At 43.4% G+C, this 20,791-nt stretch overlaps 1 protein-coding gene across 1 annotated transcript in view; it reads left to right on the plus strand.

The window, feature by feature from the left end:
* Positions 1 to 8,454, plus strand: part of RYK (receptor like tyrosine kinase) — a 65,184-nt gene extending 56,730 nt beyond the window's left edge. The window contains exons 13-15 of the mRNA XM_075716304.1: positions 3,016 to 3,175; positions 6,617 to 6,753; positions 7,590 to 8,454. Of these exons, the coding sequence (XP_075572419.1) occupies positions 3,016 to 3,175; positions 6,617 to 6,753; positions 7,590 to 7,701 (409 nt within the window). The 3' untranslated portion in view covers positions 7,702 to 8,454. The remainder of the gene's footprint in view (positions 1 to 3,015; positions 3,176 to 6,616; positions 6,754 to 7,589) is intronic.
* The last annotated feature ends 12,337 nt before the right edge of the window (positions 8,455 to 20,791 follow it).

Raw genomic sequence — 20,791 nt, forward strand, 5'->3', positions numbered from 1 at the left:
ATTGTTGGGCAGTGAAGTAAGTTCTAATGAGGTAACTGAACTACTGATGAATATAAAGTCTTTAACCTGAAGTTGGCTATTAGAGATGATTTTGAGATTTGATGAACATTGCTTGATCATAAATGAAATTATTGATGAAACAGTACATCATCATTGGATCACTTGGCATGAATGCACATTTTGCATTCCTTCAGTTACAATGCTTCATTTATTTTTGGAAGAAAATAAAATGCCTCATGGTCTAGTAATTTGCTTGATTTTTCTTGTGTCTGTTTTATGAAAGTATTATTGATAAACTAGTTAGTTTCTCAGAATTGCTGCCCACATCTTCTTGATGACCGTGGGGCATGCATGACATGTAATCCAAGAAGCCTTTTGCCTTAGCAATACCTACAGGGTTTTCTCAGGCCTGTTTTCTGCCAGTGCAAGGGTGTAAAGACTGGAGCATGCTCCCAAATTTCAGGTTTCTCAGTTGCCCAGGCAGGAGGAGTTGACTGGGTTACAGTCTCAGTTCCTGTTCTTTGGCTTCCATCTCTTTCAACTTTTTGCAGCCTTTGTTTTGCCTTATTTGCCCACATGCCTTCCAGTATACCCTTGGAAATACCTCCTAGGATCCTCAAGGCATCAGTCCCTCCAATATATGCAAGGCACAGTTGTTGAACCACCTTGTACCCCTTTTGGATTGGGGGTTTGCTTTGATTGTTCCCACATAATCCTTGAAGTGGAAGCCCAGTTTCTGTGTTTGCACTTTTGATGGACAGCATGCCCTTCTAGTGTATGGTCTGCCTTGGGGCCATGCCACTGGTGTCTGTTAGAGAGTTCTGCACGTCTGGCTCAGCAATTGATAGTAAAATATGAGTCACAGTCCCCACACCAGGATAGGTCTTGCTCCTGAAATTTGGACTGACTTCCCTGCCTCGCCCCTCAGGATTGTCAGGGGTCACTATTGCTACAATTTTTGTCCTTCGTGCTTCTGTCCACAAAACCACTTGGTCCTCTCGGGTGCAGTCTTTTGCCTAGTTCTTCAAACATCCCAACAGAGCTTCTAATGTTGCATCCCAGGGGCTAAGAGAAAAAGCTGGGAGACACTTAAGCACTCATGCTTGTCCTAGGATATTCTTTTACCTACTCAACCTGTTGTACTGGCACCACTGGCATCAGACACTGTTGGTGTAGCAAATGCTGGGACAGAGAGCAGTGAGATCCACCCTGAAGCCATCCCTTGTGCTTTTGAACTGGTGACACTGAGCTAGTCCAGCAGAACCTTTCCTGGCTCTTGTGCTAGGAAGGATGCTCAGAGTTCCTGAGAGACTGTTCCTAATTCTTACTGCTTTTCCTCTCTGGTGAACATGTTGAGGAACAAGTGGTACCACAGGAGACAAAGATCATAAACAGTGGTCCAGGGAAATTATCCTGTGACAACCTCTCATTTCTGTGCAGTGCATTAATAGCCTAGTACCCTTGCTGTGCAGAGGGTCGGCAGTCCAGACTGCTTGACTCCTTGCCCCCCGGCACAAAGTCCAGCTTCGCTTTAGTTGTCATGTGTGATCTGGAGCACTGGTAATAAAAATCAATTCATAGTGCACCTGGTGCTCCTTTTCCATGGGAAATGCAGGCAGGAGCTGAGCATCTGCTGATCTGTGCCACAGTACGAGAAATCCTGGGCTAGCATTAGGTTTTTAAAGAGAAAGTGTGCCAGTAACCCAGAACACTTGAAGGGCTTTGGTTCATCTGCCACCACTTTGTTCCCCAAGTCTATTCCTGTGTGGTGAAAGGCTGGGAGGAGTAGATATGAAGAGTATCAGACCTATGTACTCCTGCCCTAATTTTGGGAAGGGAGCCAGGGTTGCAGTGGTCTTGGCAGGTTTGTTAAGGGAGCAGATACTTTTGGTCTCATGTGGCCATGGCACAATTGGGCCCAATTAGAGTGGACACGTGGATTACACAAGTCAGAGCTCTCTAATCACTGGGAAATAACCCTTTGTATCATATTTGTTTATAGACAGGTCTTCTAGGAATTTCTCTGAACTCTTAAGAGTGATTAGATATGGAAATTTCCTGGTCTATAAATTTTAAGGGCAATGAACTGACCTGAAGGTGCATAGAAATGGGATAAATAAGAAGGTACTTGAGATAGTGAAGTGGGAAACACACAAATTGAGCATTTTATTTAATTTTTCTTGTCAAAATAAAGAAATAATTGACAAGGTGAAAAGACAGCAAACACCATTTTGTTACAATCCCCTTAACCCAATGTAATTTCTGTGTTTTTGTCATGAGATGTTAAAGCCAACATCTTACGCATATTCTGAAGTCAGCTGTTTATGAGAACATTGAATTATATTACGCACTGCAAAAGAATATGAATTAACAGCCCAGGGCGGGGGGGAATCAGTAGGCTCCATGTGCTTTTTTGAGTCAGCTTTTGTTGATTAAAAGTAAGTTTTCCTTAGCCAGTATCCTATTTCTGACAACAGTCGGAATGAATATCTCTTGTTGAGGGGAATAAATAATATCTTACCAGATTGCTTCATTAGAGACAAGCTTTTAGCCTACAAATAATATCGGTTGCTTTAACAAGATACTACTAGATCTTGCTTTGCTTAAGTCTTTAGCTCATTATTGCTACAGAGGTACTATAGCTAAAATTTGTTTAATTCATCTGATAGGGGATCTCCAAGGGAGCAGGAATAATTTAAGGTAGTTGTTTGTTTGCTTTAACTGTATTTTTTTGCACTTGTAAATGTTTGGTTTTATTTAATCTAACACTGCTGATTTCTCTAGTGCTTATCTGTTAACGCAGAATAAATACATTCTCTGATAATATTTTACAATCACAGAATAAGTGTGTTTTGACCTAGAATGGACTAGAAGGATGCTAGTCCTTTGAAATGTTGATAGCGTGATTGGCGTTCCCCAATTAAATCCCAAGTCTGGAACTTAAGGTTGAGCATAAATATTTTCTGTAAAACTGTAATGCCAAGTTTGCTAAATACTTCTGTTCTTTTAAATTAGCATTGACGATGCACTTCAGGTTAAGATTACAGACAATGCGCTATCTCGAGACCTATTTCCTATGGACTACCATTGTCTGGGAGATAATGAAAATAGACCAGTTCGATGGATGGCTCTTGAAAGCCTGGTTAACAATGAATTTTCCAGTGCTAGTGATGTGGTAAGTTTTTTGTTGTGGTTTTTTTTCCTCCCCTCTTACATTTTGTAAGTGTGTTTTGTTGATGACTTTCCCTTTTTTCAGCTGTTGGAGAATCATGGCACTGAATAGATAACAATGATTTGTTCAGAACAGCATCTATACACCTACTACCTGAACTCGCTGCTCGTGGCAGATAGCTCAAAGGTCAAGCAGGCCCTCCTTGCACAGCAGAGATGTCCACTGTATGCTGTTCTCCTTGGTAGAGTTAGCAGAAAAGGTAGTTAAATTCAGTGAGCAATCTGTACTGGGACTTGTGTGCTGTTTGAATGATCCAGAGTCTGCAACAGAGTATTTCAGTTGCAGTCTCACAGATAGAGAAAACATGGGAAGAATTGCTTCCCTTGACGTGCTGGCTACACTTACACTAATACAGCGCAGAATGCAGCTGGCTTCTTTTGCTTCAAGGGCATGCTGCTGATGCATTCAGCTTGTTCACCAGGACCCCCAGGTCCTTTTCTGCAAAGCCACTTTCTAGGCAGCAAGTCCCAGCCAGTCCTGGTGCATGGAGCTATTCCCTTCCAGATGCAGGACTTTGCATTTGCTTTCCTTGAACTTTGAGGTTCCTGTCAGCCCATTCCTCCAGCTCCTTGAGGTCCTTCTGCAGAATCCTGTCCTTCAGCCTGTCAGCCACTCTGCCCAGGTTGGTATCATCCACGAACTTCCTGAGAGTCCAGGTTGTTACTGAAGATAAAACAGTATTGATTCCTGAGCAATGCCACTAGTAACCAGCTGCTGGTTGTACTACTGCTGCTGGTCAGGCACAGTTTGCCCTCGATAAATCCACACTGGCTGTTCCCAGACACGTTTATGCTTCATATGCATGGAAGTGACTTGCAGGATCATGTGCTCCCCAACATTAGCAGGAGCTGACTGATGTTAGACCACCTGGCCCATAGTTTCCTGGATCCCACCTCTTCAAGAGGGTGCCTTTTCCCAAATGCTTTTGCCATTTTCCTCTATGTGCATTTCTTGGTAGTTTCTCTGCTGAGCTTTGGTTTTCCAAACTCCATCCTTGCATGCTGATGCATTCTCACTGTATTCCTCAAGTAGCCTTCTCTTGCTCCCACCCTTTCTTTCCTTCCTTAGTGTCTGAGCTTAATCAGTACATCTGTGGTGGCTTTCTACCATCCTTGTTCAGCTTCCTGCACATCAGAATGGACTGTTCATGTGCTTACAGGAGCTTGTCCTTGAAGATCGACCTGTGCTAATTAATGGTAAACCACTTCCCCTTATGATCTGTGTCTTCCTGCTAAGGGGATATTTTCTTTGGTAATGATGCTTTCCTTAACATGGCTACATCCAGTGATTGTAATCTACATCTTAAAATGTGCTAGTTTAGAAAACTTCTGGTTTTGGTTTGTTAGGGTTTTTTTCCCCCATTGCCATGGTCTCTGTACTAGTGCTCAAGCCACATAAACAAAAAAAAAAAAAAAAAAAAAAAAGGAAGGAAGGATAGGAGTCAGCTCTGCTCCAGAAATACTTCTGTACTCATTGGAAAATGTGTGGGGTTTTGTGTTATACCAAACTTGAAGACAGAACAGGAAATAGAAGTTGCCTGTAAAAGCATGTTTTTATGATACTAAATGGGGCCAATTAAATGTTGAATTTTTTTTTTTTAAAATCTGTGACATGAAAGCATTCACTGTTCATGAAGACTGGACTTGGAAATAAAAGCTTATGTAACACTGACAGTGAAATGTAGAATTTTATTAGGATGAAGGCACTGCAGTATCATAACCGTTTCAGAAAACTCTGGTGTAATCCAGCATATAGCCTGCACTATTTTAACACAGAACTCCTTTTTGCATTATATAGGGGTAAATGCAACTCAGCTTCTAACATCGTTCTTAACTGCATATGTGGCTATCTGAATTTTGCAGTGTGCAAAAATGGACAGTTTTTCTGGGTGTAGAAAATACTATCTGCCCTAAACATCATCTTTGTATTTACCTGGACACTTTTCACAAATATGGTGTAATACATTTTTGTCTGCTTGCTAGGAACAAATCTAGTTATCAATTGCATGTAACTTATAATCGGTGAATAAATCTGTTACAATTTAGGTGGTGTCTGTTAAGATGCAATTGGCTTGTGTTCTAGGCTTGTTTTTTGGATGTGTTTCTTTAAAATCATTTTGCTGGCTTGAAGCATTCCTAATGTGTTCCTCCTCTGCCAACAGTTATATCAGTCGGCCAAAGCGTAGAAAAACAAAACACAATTCCTGTTGAATTTTAATTCTGTGGTTTTTTTCCTCTCTGTTGGACATGAAGCTCTGCATCTCTTTATGCCATTTTCATGCAGCTACTTACGGAAATTAGAAATAGCTATATTGTCAAAGTAGTTTTGCTTGAATCACTCTTTATTATCATGTTCTAGGTGCACCACCACTTGTCCCTCAGCATTTTTCTTAACTGTAAATAAAAAGGATGTCCTCCCCTGCCTTCCCACACTGCTAATGGACGGCTGTTCAGAGCGTGGCCACATCTGTGCCCCTGCCATTCTGCATCTCTGAGCTTCCCATCGGTGTTCACTGACAGCATCCCTTAGTTAAGGCTTTGGTCAAGAGGCGAGCAGGGTTTCTTTTTATTAAAACCAGGAATCTTTTGAGGCTTGCAGAATTCTGCCCCTTCTTAATAAATCATGATGTTTGCAGCACTTGTAACTTCAGCAGTGAATCATCAGTATGCAGTGTCAGCACCATCTATGTTTGGTCTCTTGATACCAGCTAGTAAATCATTTTACTTGTACTGTGCTTGCACATGAATTGATTGATGATTTTTTTTTTTTTTTCCTCTCTCATCACCTTAAGCTCCTTTTGGCAAGTATTGTCAGTTGAATGTGGTGAATGCTGATCCAGCTGTCAGGTTTACATAGATGAAATCTTTATTTTTCTCACGAGTCCTACTTCTGAGCATATACTCAAAATATACAGATGACTTTGATTTAAAAAAAAAAAACATGGTTTCATTCAGTCTGCTCTTCTGAACCTTTGAATTTCGCAGACCTTTTTTGAGGAATTTCGTGTAGTGTTTTGAAGAGGTAAAATGTAATATAAAATTGTTAATTTTTTCAAAACATTGAGTTTAGTGTTTAATGTTCCTTAGATTTGTTAAGTGTTTTGAAATGTCATACTGGAATAATGCAGTAAATACATGCTTTTTTAGCACTTAAATCTTAGTGCACAAAGATTTTAATTTTAGTTCAACTTAACACCTGTTCTGTGATTCTTAATTGTCCCTATTCAAGACAAAGTATTCTCATGTTGAACTTGGATATTATATATAGCATTTATGTAAAGCTTTCTTATTCTGTGTAGACTTATTCATGACTGATTTTGTGGAATGTCTGAAGGAGCTCTCAAAACTTGGTATGCTGTGTTAATGCTGTATGCTATTTTTTTAGTGGGCTTTTGGAGTAACGCTGTGGGAGCTGATGACTTTAGGACAGACTCCGTATGTTGATATTGACCCCTTTGAGATGGCTGCTTATTTAAAGGATGGCTATCGAATAGCTCAGCCAATCAACTGCCCTGATGAACTGTAAGTGCATGTTTTTGGAGAGAGGATAAAATGTCTATTTTGTAACAAGCACGTTAAGCCAGCCTTACCAATGAAAGAGCCAGGTTTGCTTTCCCCTGCCTGTTTATTCTGCCTTTTAGGCTGACCCTTGTGTAAGTGTTTGTGTGGCTTCAGTGACCAACATCAAGGAACTCAGGCTAAAATTAAATGCTTTCTGTTGTTGTTGTTGTTGAGTTTCACTTAATCCTGACCCAACTCCTTTTCTTATTCTGACACATGGGAGAAATGGGGTTGATCAGCAGGATGGGAGGAGGGGGTTTTCAGCTTAATGTTTGTGGGACTGTGGTATATGAAGCCACTAGGTTTGTAGGTAGAGGGAATGTCCGTTCTCTCAGCAAGACTACAGAGAAGTACTGTGTGTAATGGAGTTAAACGGCAGTGCTTGAGACGTTTATTCATAATCCTAATGGTACAGGAGAGTGCAAGTGCACAGGCACTACCTTCTGCCTCATGTGTTCTTCCAAATCCCCTTCCCATAAACCTACCACAGAAACACTTTGAACTATGCTTTTACAATAGTTGAGCAATTTCCGATGAACTATGTATTGCTTCCTCCTGGATTGCCTCTGACTCATATCCTAAATCAAACCAGCACTTCCAGTCACAGCACATTTATTGGTTGTTCAGGTGTCTTGTCTTCTGAAGTTGTTCAGCATCATGTATCAGAAGATACAGGGTTCCTTTTCTCTCACTGGTCAGCAGGTTTTCTAGTGGCAAACACTGTTTTTCATTTTCAGGCTGAGATGGTGGTCGCCTGGCTTATGTTCTCATGTCTTCCATTTGTCTTTATCTTGCAGGTTTGCTGTGATGGCCTGCTGTTGGGCCCTAGATCCTGAAGAAAGACCCAAGTTTCAGCAGCTGGTGCAATGTCTAACTGAATTTCATGCAGCATTGGGAGCCTATGTCTGAAACTGCAGAAGATTCAATTCACTGACGGGGAGACAGCATGGCATACATCTGCAGCTCCATGCATCACTTGGACTCACACATGTGATGTGTATAAAGCAACACCAAAGGGAGAAAGCACTTCTTCCAAAACACTGTGCCTTAGAATACTTTAGTAGTCTGAAGTTTTTTTGTAAGACCTCTTGATGTTGAATACTTTCTAGATATCACTTTTGCTAAGTTAAATCAAGACCTTTTTGTTTGCCATCAGGATTTTTAAAGTGTAGTGATAGTGGACTTAAATACAAGATTTGGATGGACTTTGCACTCTTAAAACAGACACGTGATTTTTTTGAAGGGTATATGGAACTGGTAGAAAAGTGAGGGTAGGGGAAATTAATGCAAAAGACACACTGCAGAAAATTTTCCCTGCTTTTTAAAAATGTTGAAACTGAATCTTTCTGACCAGCTCTAGTGTTTGTACTTGTATGTATCTGGAATAGCTTTCTAGTATCAACTTCTTCTATGTTGAGACAACAGCACAATGTGGTTGGATCCACAAGCGGCATCTTTTTTAACCCATTCATGAATGTTTTTTGGAAAAGCTGGTCTTCAGGATACAATACCCCTTTTTAAAGCAGTAAGTGATTATGTAAAAGTGATTCCGGTTTACCTCATGCAGAGAGTAGTAAAGGTGGGGTAAAAGTGGTGCCCCTCCTTGCAGATAAAAGGCTGATGTGATTTTTAAGATGGTTTTGTGTGCTAAATAGAGGCCTTCAGAGAAGCGCCAAAGCAGCCCTTTTGTGGGAGTCTTTCACCTCAGACTTCTGGATTGCAGTTTCTCTTGTTCAGAAAGGTACTGGTTGTTTTTTATGGGCTTTTATGGCCTGAAATGGGCTTAAATATATAAATATATATATTTGTAAAGACGCTTGCAGAGTAAAGAATGTTTTTCTATTACATCTAATGTGAAAGCTTGGTCCCTTACATTGCCCTGTGTATTGGAACATGCAGGTTGGTGGTTGTCGTTGGTCTGGAGTTGGTATGAAGACAAGGTGGATTGCCTGCCTCCCTTCCTGCAGAACTGGTCCCTGAGACTTAATATATTGTTCTGCTGCCTTCGTTAACCCAAATATCCATTCCACCCCAGGTTATTTTGAGTTGAACATTACTTAAGAGGACCAAACAAGGTGTTTCAGGAAAATGTGTGGTGATCCATTGATTCAGCCTCAGTAACTTTCATATTCTGTATATAACAAAGTTATTTGTAGAATAACTTCCAGTTCTCCAAATTAAGTGTAGATTGCATCCTCTACATGGTGGCACCATGAGGCAGGTTGCACTTTAGCACAATGTGAAATGTGAAAAATTGCCTTTTGTCTCTCACCATCTTCAGAGTAAAGCACCTGTGATCTTGAGTGTTTGTGCAACTGTGTGGTTGGGAGCGTTGCCCTGACAGGCTCCATAGCAATCGTAGCATTTTGGGAGACTCTGGTCTGCAAGTACAAGCAGCTGGATTTGACTGTGTTGGGCAGCTGGATTTGGCTGTGTCATGCAGATGTGTAGCTTTTGTTCTTTCCAGACTTCTGAACGTTGCTGAAGAAAATTAATCCTTTCTAATTAGTATCATCTGAGGCAGAACTTTGTGCAGTTGTTTCTCAGTCTTGCAGGCTGTGCCTGTGCATTGCTGAGCTAAAATGGAGTGTCCCTCAAAATGCAGGAGCTTTCCTATCTGTACTTCGGTGTTGGTTATCTCTGGCTAGTGAACCAACTCTCTTACTTTATTCTAGAAGGAAATTTTCCTGCTGGCTCAAGTTTGGGTGTGCTACAGTAGGCTGTGTTTGCTTGAAACTGACAAACAGTTGAAACTGGTTTCATTTGGTTGGCTTTGGAGTTGCTGAGTTTGGGGATACCAGTAAGGCTTTCTGTGGTCTCTTTCCTTTCTGACCCAGGAAAACTACCCAGTGTCAGTACTTCTTTATGATGACTTGGTTGTTAAAGCTATCAGTGCAGAGTTGTTCCTATCCAGATCTGTGTTATGATGGGATCTACAGAGGTCATAGCTGTAAGATTTACTTGAGATTGAAAATCAGCCCAGGGTGAAAATGGTATGCATATTGTATGTACTTCACAGGGTAGCATACACTTCACTGAGTGCACTGTAGTAGTCGTATACAAGATGTGTATCTTGCAAGATCTGTTCACATCTGATATGTATCTGAAGTGACATCTAACCGCTGTGGCCTTAAGGCGGGTTAGGGATGTACTGCACTTCAAGCTGCTCTGCTCAATCAATATGAGCTATGGGAATGGTAAACCACGTCACCTTTTCCTTCAATAGGCTATTTCTCATCTACTCCCAGATGAGTATGCACATCAGTAGAGACTGAGGAGTGGTTTAGTGTGGTGTTAAGGTATAGATACAACTATCAATTTTGGAAATTCTACTTTGATTTAAACACATTTCACCTACAGGGGTTAAAGCGAAGATAGGCATTCTGCTGATAGCAGAACTACCTAGAGTAGATGCCTTGCAGGCATTTATTGTACCTAAGATTGCAAATAGCTTTCATGCTGGCATTTTTCTTCACTGCTGCAAGTGATATATCTTAGCTCCATGGTCTTTTAGGAAAGCTCTTGAGGAGCAGCTCACTCGGGTAGATTGAAAATACAGACTTTCTGGAAGGAAGATGTTACTGGTAGCCTCTACTCTTAAAGTACACAAGAAAAGTCACAGTATTGAAGTTTGGGTTGATCAATACCTGTTACCTGAATACAAATATACACCCTCTTACCAAGGTCCAGTATGGCACCATATTTCGTGCTGGAGAGGCATCAAGAGCATGTTGATGATAATCGTCAGGTTTATAAGCTCCAGGGGCAGGCTAGGATAGAGGCATATTTTGTGTTGACAAGAGGAGGATGAAAGAAGAGTGGCTGTTTTGGCTGTACTAAACATATCAAATAGTCTTTCTTCAATCTTTTTTCCATGTGTCTGACTTCGAACAGGAGGTAACAGGGTCTGGCAGAGAGGTACAACCTGTGGACTTGATGTGTAGAAAAGATGTTTTGTATGTGGGAGAGCCAGGAGAGAGGAGCTAAAGAAAAAAAGTAGGCAAGAAGAGGTAAAAAACAAGAGGTGTTGAGCAGCCGGGTTAGCTCAGTTGGTTAGAGCATGGTGCTAATAACACCAAGTTCACAGGTTCAATCCCTGCTTACTGCAGGGGGGTTGGGCTCGATGATCTCTCAAGGTCCCTTCCAACCCAAAGCATTCTATGATTCTATGATTAAGTGCAGGGTGTCATGGGACTCCTTATGGAAGCAGAGGTCAGGGTTGGTTCAGAGGACTTATGATGGAGCAGGGCTCCAGAGTGAAGGAGGGGATCAAATAATGAAGAGAAAAAGCAATGGTAAGAGGGGAGAAGGCTGAGAGCAGGCAATTTGTCAACAGTGATGGGTTGAGAGCTGTGGAGGTGCTAAATAAGGGCACCTGGAAAGCGATGCTAAGAGAATGGCTGCTCCATGGGCAGTTTTTCCATGTTACTCAAGAAACGCCTTAGAGGATCAAAGCACCCTTCTTGGCTGTCTTGGCCAGCCTTCACATTCAGGTTTTCCTCTGTTTCCCACTGCAGCTGTGTCCAGGTTTTCAGCAAAGGGTGAGCTGGAGGTGCACATGCAGATGGTGCTGTTTGTTTCTACTAGAGGTGACCTTGTTTTATTGAAGTTTAACTTTTTTTTTTGCTTGCTTGCTTGAGTTTGGCACTAAGAATTGGCACCCCACCCCAGAGTTTTTGTCTGACAGGCTTTGTGCTAGGATTTGTAAGAAGGTTTTCAACTATTTGCTCTGGAAAGGCATGTATGTGGTGTACTCTAAACTACGTGCATGGAAAGGGCTTGAGTCAGCTGGTGCCTGTCAGAAGAAAGCGGAAATATTGCCGAGACTGTGGAATTTGTGTAAGGTATTGAGTTTTGAGCATTTTTATGGTAGCTGATGGATATTAATCATTTTGAAGAAAAGGAGGATTTAAAAAAAAGTCCTCCGTGAAAAGAGTGGTATGAGTGCATCAACCTCATATTGCATGAGTACATTCCTTGCAGGTAAATCTGCGTACTTGGGGTGAGGTCTTCTGCAGCTGGCCGTCTTCTACAGTTCAGTCCCAAAGTCCCACGGTGCCAACTCTGAAATGCTTACCTTTGAAAGTAGTCTAATACACACACCACACACAAATACAAATGCCAGTGTTAAAAAACCCCACTTGACACAAATGAAAGTGAACATGTATGAAGGGTGTTCATGCAAGCCTCTCTGTAGTGTTCTGGGAAGCAGCCCTTGGTGTGTTTTCTAGCTAACACATGGTGTATTTTTTCAACATGGCATGTGACTTGTAGTGCAAATGATCTGTGACCCAAGGATTGTGTGTGTTCAAGGCTGTGTTAACTCAGCTTAAGAAATCTCTGTTTGTCAGGTGAACTCCTCTTGGTGTTGGCAGATTGTTATTGCGGGATGCAAGGTGAGTCCAGCCTTTGATCTCGGCACAGGAATTTTAGTGAGAAGCCATTGGAAGAAATAAAAAATCTGATTAAAATAGGAAAAAGGGCAGGCTGCCTCCTGAGCCTGGCAGCCTGCTGAGAACTGATGTGAGTGAGGTTTGATCCAAATAGCTTACTGGAGCCACAGAGTGCCCAATAAGGAGCCGATCTGGCAGCTGAAATCTGCAGTGCTTCTGCTGGGGAAGTGAGGCTTTTATGCCCTTGCACATCCAGGTTCTTGCAACCAGATAAGGACATTCCTGCAGCCATTTGTGAGCTCCATGTGGTGATGCTCTTGGTAACTGCTGCTTCCTCCCTGGTAAGGATGTGGAGAATGTATCCTCTCTGGGGTGCCACCTTGCAAATATCAGATTGAAATGGCATTACAGGGAGGGAATATTCTGGGGGTGGAGGGAACATGCTTAATTTCTAATGGCTCATCTCGTTCCTGTCAGGAATGAACCTTGCCTTTCCTGACCTCTGTGTCTTGCCTTGGAGCAACATCTCGTGTATAGTGCTGTTAAGCACTTGCTAAGTAATATCTATTTGATAGAAAGAAGAGGCTTGTATTACCATGCAGTAGCTCTGTAGCAGAAGGCAAGGTTTGATTGTAAGATTCAGTGGGTTTTGGGGGTCAGTTACTGGCCTAATTGGGGCTGACTGTACTAGGCTTAGGACTCGGGAAAGCTTGGTATGTGTTCTCACATGCTGGCTTGTCAGTGTCCTACAGCCCTACCAGAACTGCACCAGCTGAATACTCCTTTGGTTGTGCTGTCTCGCATTTGAGCCATCTGCTGTCATGCTTCCCTTGGCTGGAAAAGGCAATAATGCTAGTTCTGTCTCCTTCCTTTCACGGCACAGAAACTGTTCTCAGTCGCATAAACAAGTGTGGCTCACTAACTCAAGGACCAGCTCTCGCTCCAAGTCTGATGCTCCAGATAGCAGATCCCCTTTTCAGAGCTGCAAGGCAGATGAAGCAGCCAGACATGTCAGCTTTACAAAAGCTCCAAATCAAAACTTTTTTCCACTAAGAAACCCAAGAAATATGCAAAGTTAAACAAAATAACTACCCCGAGTGTATTTCTGATTCAGCTGCTGGCTTCTGTGCATTCCTAGGGTGGGAGAGGCTGCATGCATCAACCCAGTCTCCTCTCCCTCCCTTCTGTCCCCAGCCTCTTCTTCAGCTCAGTCTCATCTGTAGTCTCAGCTTCCACCTTTTTTTCTCCTGCTCAAATGAGATGCACTTTATTTTAGTTTATTCTAGCTCTTTTTTTGCTTAGTAAGTTTTAGATCAGCCTATTATTATGTTGTCTCCTGTTTTGTTACCATCCCCTGAGCTTTTAACCTGACAAGCTGGGTTATCTCTGGGAGTAACCCTCCAGGATCCAAGAACTCTTCCTGTGCCTTGCATCCATGCAGAGCCAAAACACTTTGCAAGCAACCAGAAACCCTGGCACTGGCTGCAAGCAATCCCCCAATCCGAGAACTTGGGCTTGTTAGTGAGACAAGATCAATTTTGCTGAAACTGTAGTTTGTAAGAGAAGGACCTATGTGGTGCAGGTCATGTCATCCTGTAGACGACAATGAAAATGGCTTGGACTTATGTCCTGATGTATGTGCCCACCAATGTCCAGAGACATACTGCAGCTATGGTGGGGATATATATGGTGGCTTCCTATCACCTTGCATGATGGAAGTCACTTGGTCTGTAGGCATGTGCCCTGTATCCCATCATGTACTCCAGCAGGAGAGCTTGCTTCTGATGGAACCCTTCTTGCTTGTAGACACAAGAATGGCTCCCCTTCCTCCTCAGATACCCTATTCAGACTGTGGTGAAAGCCCCCTTGCATTTTTGTGGCCCCTTGGCACACAAGTCAGGGGTTCCCTCTGATCTGGCAGGCTGAGAACTGCAGAAGCTGGTGTTGTGCAGCTTGTGTGGGAGAGACCTGTAGCAGAGGCCGGCCACTCAGGGATCATTTCCTGGAGCTGTCCAACACCTTCAAAAGAAGCATTTTCAGAATTTTATTTTTTTAACAGAGTTCTGTGCAGATTCCATGCTTGTTCGTCCAACAAAAGCTGATCACTCTCCAAGAGTGAGGTGTAGGCTTGAAGGTGAAGGTAGGTGGCTACAATATGTTTGTGATGCTTCAGCCTCTGGAATAGACTTGGAGAAGGCTGGAAACCAAAGCCGTGGGTGCATTTCTGCTGCAAAGCTCAGGTGAAAGCAAATAGGAACCTTTTCTGGATACCCTGTGCAGAATGCAAATCAAGTGCTGTAGCTAACATCTAAAAGCTATCTTCAACCTTAACCAGTCATAGAGGTCCTGCTTAGGGCTGCTCAGCCACCTGCCCAGTCCCTCTGTGTCCCACACCTCTGTCCAGGCAGCCTTGGTCTAATGCTGCTGTGAGCACTTGTTGGTTCTTCAAGCTCCTTTGCCTCCAGAGAAGCAGGCTGTCCCTCAGTAATGGCCTCCCTCTCAACCAAAATGGAGCTGAGGTGGTGAGACTTTAAACAAAACTGTTCTCCAAGCTTTGTTTTTGAGCTAAGAGAAATCCACAGATAGGGAAAGCACTGTGCTGGGGATTATTCATGCTCTAGGAGGAAAAATAAATGAATTCTGTGTCCTCAGTGATGCAAATGGGACAGATGTTGGCAACACCTCCCTAGGAAATGCTGAAGAACAGACTGAATAATAGTGTTTGACTGAAATGGCGCTTGAAGGAATAGGGAAGTGGACTGACTAAACTTGTCTTTGCAGAAATGTCAGACGTCTTAGGAGTAAGCCTGGAGGTGGGGAGACAGCAAGCTGGCTTTGAATGAGAATATTGATATGATAGGCTTGAGAGAAGGATGGTACAAGATATGAGAAGGATGATACATGAATAGCGAGATAGTGAAATACCAGCTGAGAACAGGTATGTTGACCTGACAGGAGGCTTCAGTCTTTTTTGTTAGGTAAATGTCATGTTTGGACTTTCTCTTTTTGATGCATAAATGGCTGTTTTCATGGAACAGCTGGACAATACACCCGGAAAGAAACTGATTCAGCTTGGTCCTGGATGATGCACAGGGCCAGCCATAAAATTGCTGGAGAGCTGTTCTGTACCAGTGACCAAACTATGTTTAGCTCTGCAGTCCTTGCAGGTGCAGTAAACGCAAGAGAGCAAAGCGGGGAAGGAAAAATAACCCACAAAAAAATCCTACAACCAAAAAACCGAAACTAAACTGGCATTTAATTTTGAAAGGGTAACTGCATAAAACCAAAAGCGGTTTAAGGAAAAAAGAAAAGCCTGTCGGAAGGTGTCCTAGGTAACATGCTCTGAGGTTCTGTTTGCAGGACTCCATTCCTGGTTTGAATGCTGGCCAGAGGGCTAAAATCCAAGCTTTAAATGCCCTCTTTCAGCTGGTAGAGATTTACCTGTCAACAGATAAAAAGCACATAGATGATATTTTTGAAGTTTAGGGGCAGATCATGCTACTGTTTGGATATTGCTACTGGAGTGCCATGAGAAGTCTTCAGTGGTGGTGTGTCATGATGTTCAGGCTACAGCAGCGTGGAGGGAGGGAAGAGCATGGGCAGAGGGTACTGAGAAGCAGCAGAGTGCTTTGCTCCGAACTGCATCTGCAGCCGAGAAGCACAAGCGGGAGGGGGACGTAGGACTGCTTTTGCCTGGGAGGAGAGCGCAGCACTGGTGAGCAGCAGCCTTTTTTTTTTTTTCCCTCCACTCTTTTTGTAAAGCTCATTTTGTTTGTGCACTCTGTCATACTCAGACTGGTGATGCCAGCTTTGTAAGGCCAAAGGGAGGGTTTCAGGCAGATTAAATAGTGTCAGTTTTACTTGTTTTAAAACTCTGCTTTTTTTTTTTTTCTTGAGGGTTTTGAGAAGGAACAAAGTGCTGGCAGCTGATGGACAAGCTGTTCGCTGTGTTGCAGTATTCAGGCTCCCAAAAAGCAGCAATGACTAAGGACAGGCTTGTGGTGTAAAAAAGATTTTTTTTTTTTTAATTTTACATAATAAAGAAGAGAAAGAAATGTGTGGCTGAGGCTGCCCCGCTGAAGGATTTATAGGAGCAGGAAGGAATGGTGGGGTAGCAAGGCAGCCTGGGCCATACAGCCAAAGTGTAAGGGCAGAGCTGACATAGCAAAGTGCATCAGCAGTAAAATTGCTACTCCGGGAGGGGGAACAGTAGAAATCTCCATGTCTGCTATAGGCAAAAGGGCAGAGGGGGAAAAATTAGCTAACCTGTGATTTAGAGACCTAGAGTCATTTAGTTGCTCTGCTCCACGCTTCTCCTGCCACATTAAATAGCCTGCTCAAACTCATGAGATCTTCGTTTCCTCTGCAAAAAGCACTGGGCTATGTTGCAGGGGTCTTGTGCAAAGGGAAAATAGAAGAAAACTGGTAGTTTCTCCCAGCTTCTAATCAGGTAGAGTTGTCAGTGAATTGCTAGTAGTGCAGGGGAAATAAAACATGTGAAGGAGTTGCTGACAGCTTCTCTGGGGCTAGTGGGAGGGTGAAAACCTGTACTGCATCTCCAAGTAGCCCTTGCACAGGGTGCCATCATAAATTAACTACCAAATTTTGCCACTGAAACAAAGGAGTGTTATTAAAAGGACTGAGGGGACAGAGACCATTGGTCTTGAACTCTTATAACAACACACTGGGCTGATGAAAACCCATTGAAAAATTTATTAGTAAAACTATTTTCATCTGAGTTCATCCTCTCTTCAGGTAGGATGATGCTGGCAGCTGAGTTATGGGTCCAGCTGGTCTCAGAAATGCCATTTGTAGGCTGTATGATGGCAGCAACTTGGGTGTGAATCAAGGCCTTCTCCATCAAAAAAGTCACTTTCAGTGTCAGTATGTCCAACAGAAATGGTAGCTGCTTGTAGCTGTTCTTGGGGGACAAGTTAAACTTAAGGCTACTTCAGGTCAGTCAACTTTCCTTCCCCAATGTTATTTTAAATGGGGATATCTCAGTTCTATCTGTGGAGACTGTTCCTAGCTTTGTTTTGGCAATGTTGGGATATAACAAAGAATGTGGGTTCTGGGAAAAGCTGTGAATGCCAGCTCTGCTCAGCATTTGGGGAAAACAATATTATTGTACGTCAGAGCCAATTCTGGGTTTCTGCAGGGAGTTCTTGTGCCTCGGGGAATCTGTAGTGATGTGTGCTTGGCTCCTCTGTACTGATACAGCTTGGGATGACGTTGGCTGCTACCCAGTCTCTCTCTCTCTGCGGTGCCAACTTTGCAGAACATCTGACTGCGCTTGCAACTTCAGTCTTGGCTTTTCAGTTGCGATCTCTGAAGACACTTGGCCACAAAGGCTCCCACACTGGGAGCAATGTGAATACTTCTTCCTAGAAACAGGAGGACTTCCCTGGGTCAGACAAAAATGCCCTCACATTAATGTCACAGATCTTAAGATGTGTGCTCACTTAGGCTAGGACCATCTCTGTAGCTGACTTCTCTGTCCAGTTGTGACAATGGCCTCCCAGTGTGATTCATGGACCTATGGAAGAGATGCTCTGCATTAATTTGGATTTTAATTCGGCAGTGGTGCTGGTGGGGCTGTGTGTTTTCCACCCTCCCAGTAGAGGGAATGCCAGCTCACCTTTTCAGGTGCTTTGGTGCTTTCCCTGGAATATCCTCCTTTTATTGTTTGGCTTTAGTGAGCAAATTGTATCAACCCTACACAATCCCTGGTGCGGGTAGACTGTGGATTTTACCTAGCCGTGTAATGAAATTTGTCATCTTTTTCCCTCATCTGATCCTTTCTGCACACCTCACACTCAGTTTCCTGCTAAGGAGCAAGCTGGCATTTTCATGGAGCATTGAAAGTACACTAAGTCTTCAGGGATAAATTAAAATGCTGTTTCTAACACCTCATTGCAGAGCTGCATTAGGATTGCCCTTTTTCCTTGTGTAACACTCATGTAATGAGGAGTGCATCTCATCATGATCAATTATCTATACTGGAAAGCTTAAGTATGACTCCCAAACAAGTTTAAAAAAAAAAAAAACCACCACAACATTTTTAACGATAATAATAACAAACAGATTAATGACCTTGGTTGTACCTGGAGAGCTCTAAGTTTTGCTACAAGAAGGGACTTGCAGATATTGTGTCCGAGTCTATAGAAACACATAACTTTTGCAAAGCTGCTTTGTTCCTTTGGATAGCAAGAGCCATTCTGGGTGTGTTTCTCTAATCTTGAAATCTGTGAGCTTTAAGGAGAAAAATTAAGGTAACTAAAACAATTTTTATGTGTATTCTTATGTGGTGCTTCTGAGTGTGGTACCCAGACTACATGACTGGCTACAGAATCCCCAATTTCTGTCCCTATGTAGTGATCACTAAAAAATCAGAGATCTTTTACCATTATCCCCTCCTTAAATCTCTGCTTGATTTGGACCAGAGCAGCTTGAAACTCTGGTGTTTAGCTTTTAGTGAATTAATATCCTATTTCTCAGCATGTCTGCTCAATAGATGCTGAATCCCAGTGGGGAAATTTGGAGCCATAGGAAGGAGAGGTGGGTGGGAGAGCACATTAAGCAGTTGTCCCTCCCATGAATATATTTTCTCTTTGCAAGTTGTCAATGAGATGCCGCGTAGTCGCAGGAAGCTTGAGTGCTGCCATTTTTTTTTCTTATCATGTTCCTGAGTCCTGGCAAAGTTCATCTGACATTAATTGGTGTCAGACTTGCATTTGCCTCCAGCTCCCTGGAGCAGAAACTGTTCCTCCCCTTGCTCTGCTGGCATTGGTGGAGACATGTCTCCAGTTGACCTGGGTGCAACGGGAGCCTTGGTGGTTGGGGTCCAAAGCTGATATTTGGCTGGTATGTGCAGAGTACCTCCTCCATCTTCATCCTGGCTGTGCTGGCCCAGGCAGAAACCCCCTGCTTGTTCCTCAGCCGGGAGCAGCATCTCCTTTTACTGCTTTAAAAGTCAATTTGGGCCTCTGTCATCTGACAGGTGCCTGGCAGGTGTCCGTGGCTCAGAAACCTGAGGGTTTCCTGGCTTTCCTGCCCCTGTGTGGTTGGGTCACGCCAGGGACAGAGCCCAGATTTGGCTAACTGGTGTTACTGCCTGTGACAGCCCACCACAGCATCAATGTGAGCTCTGCAAAGAGCAGAAGGGTAGCTACAAAGCAGAAAACTGCCAAATGATGCTTTTTAGCATTTCTTCAAATCTGCTTGCTTAAAAATCCTGAGGTCTGGAGTGCCATCCTTATGTGAACATCTCATCAAAGTACTACAGCAAGTTTCTAGCCCTGAAGAACAAAAACTGGAAAGCAAATGGGCTCTAAATAGGGGAGACATCTTAATTTCACCCTGGCACAAAAAGCCTTTAATGCTTTTTTTTTTTTTCCCCCTTACCCATGCTAGAGAAAAAGTGTTTTCAGTCACGCGTGGAGTAGATACCGGTAACACGTAAATCCTTTAGCATCGCCCTGACTGCTTGGACAGTGCTAGCACAGGAAATTGGGAAATTGTTGTTGCTTAGTGTTTGACTGCAAAAATACTGTGATCTTTTGATACCATTTGGTGGAGGAAGTGGTTTTAAGTGTTGGTTAATTGCTCAGGCTTTTTTTTTTTTTTTGTCTTGAATATGTAATTTCCCAGTCTCAAATTTTCATTCTTTCCCCATACAAGATACTTGCTCAAGTCACCCACTTTGTTCAGGTGGTGTGTCCATCTGTCATTGCAAAACCCCACAGCTTTTCCAAGAGCTGTGGGATGCAACTCAAAAGCTGCAGGAGGAGCATCTGTGTGTCTCCTTGCCTGCAGCAGACGATGCTAATCCTCGGGGGTTGCATGTCCTGGGAGGAGGGTGGCTTGTCCTGGGGCTCTCCCTTCAGAGGATTTCCTGTCAGGACAGGCTTGGAGCTACTTTATGAGCTGCTCCTTTGGGAAATCCATCCCTAGGATGCTTCAGGCTTGCTGTGCCACTGCCAACAGTGAGGGCCAAGCTGAGCGCAGGCCATGGGAAAGGGATGCCATGCAGCATTTCATTGTCGCTGTACCTTGTAAAGCAGAGCCCTTGTTCCCCAGCTGTGCCTGGGGCTGTGGGCAGATGATACTCCAGGGTGGTCCATAAAGGTAAATGAGGGGGGAAAAGGCTGGACAAGGTTCCCCTTGTTCCTACCCCACTGTGAAAGCATGTTACCCAGCAAGGGGCACAGCAAGGAGCTGCCAGGTGCGGCCCCCCACATGTGAATCCTGCTGGGCTGATGGGAAGTGGTGCAAAGGGGTGTGTCTTCTCCCTGACCCTGTGAATCCTCTGCAAGATTTGGCTGTGGGCATCCCACCCACCCCAGGATTTACTTCATCAGGGATCTTTAGGGTAAATTATTTTGTAATTGAGCCATGCAAAACTGTTGAATGAGTTGTAAATGCTTTTTGCTTGTGTGGGCCCTTGGTCCCCCCTACACAAAGGGATCCAAAATTTTCCAAGCCCTTTGGCTGCGCTTTGGGGAGGGCAGCAGGCAAGAGCAGGGGGTGCCCAAGTCCTTGTGTACCTTGTGCTCCCCTGGGGCCACACAGGGCACTTTTACCCTGCTGGGCTGCATCCTGGTCCT

Source organism: Pelecanus crispus, chromosome 9 (genome assembly GCF_030463565.1).
Source record: "Pelecanus crispus isolate bPelCri1 chromosome 9, bPelCri1.pri, whole genome shotgun sequence".
Taxonomy (NCBI): domain Eukaryota; kingdom Metazoa; phylum Chordata; class Aves; order Pelecaniformes; family Pelecanidae; genus Pelecanus; species Pelecanus crispus.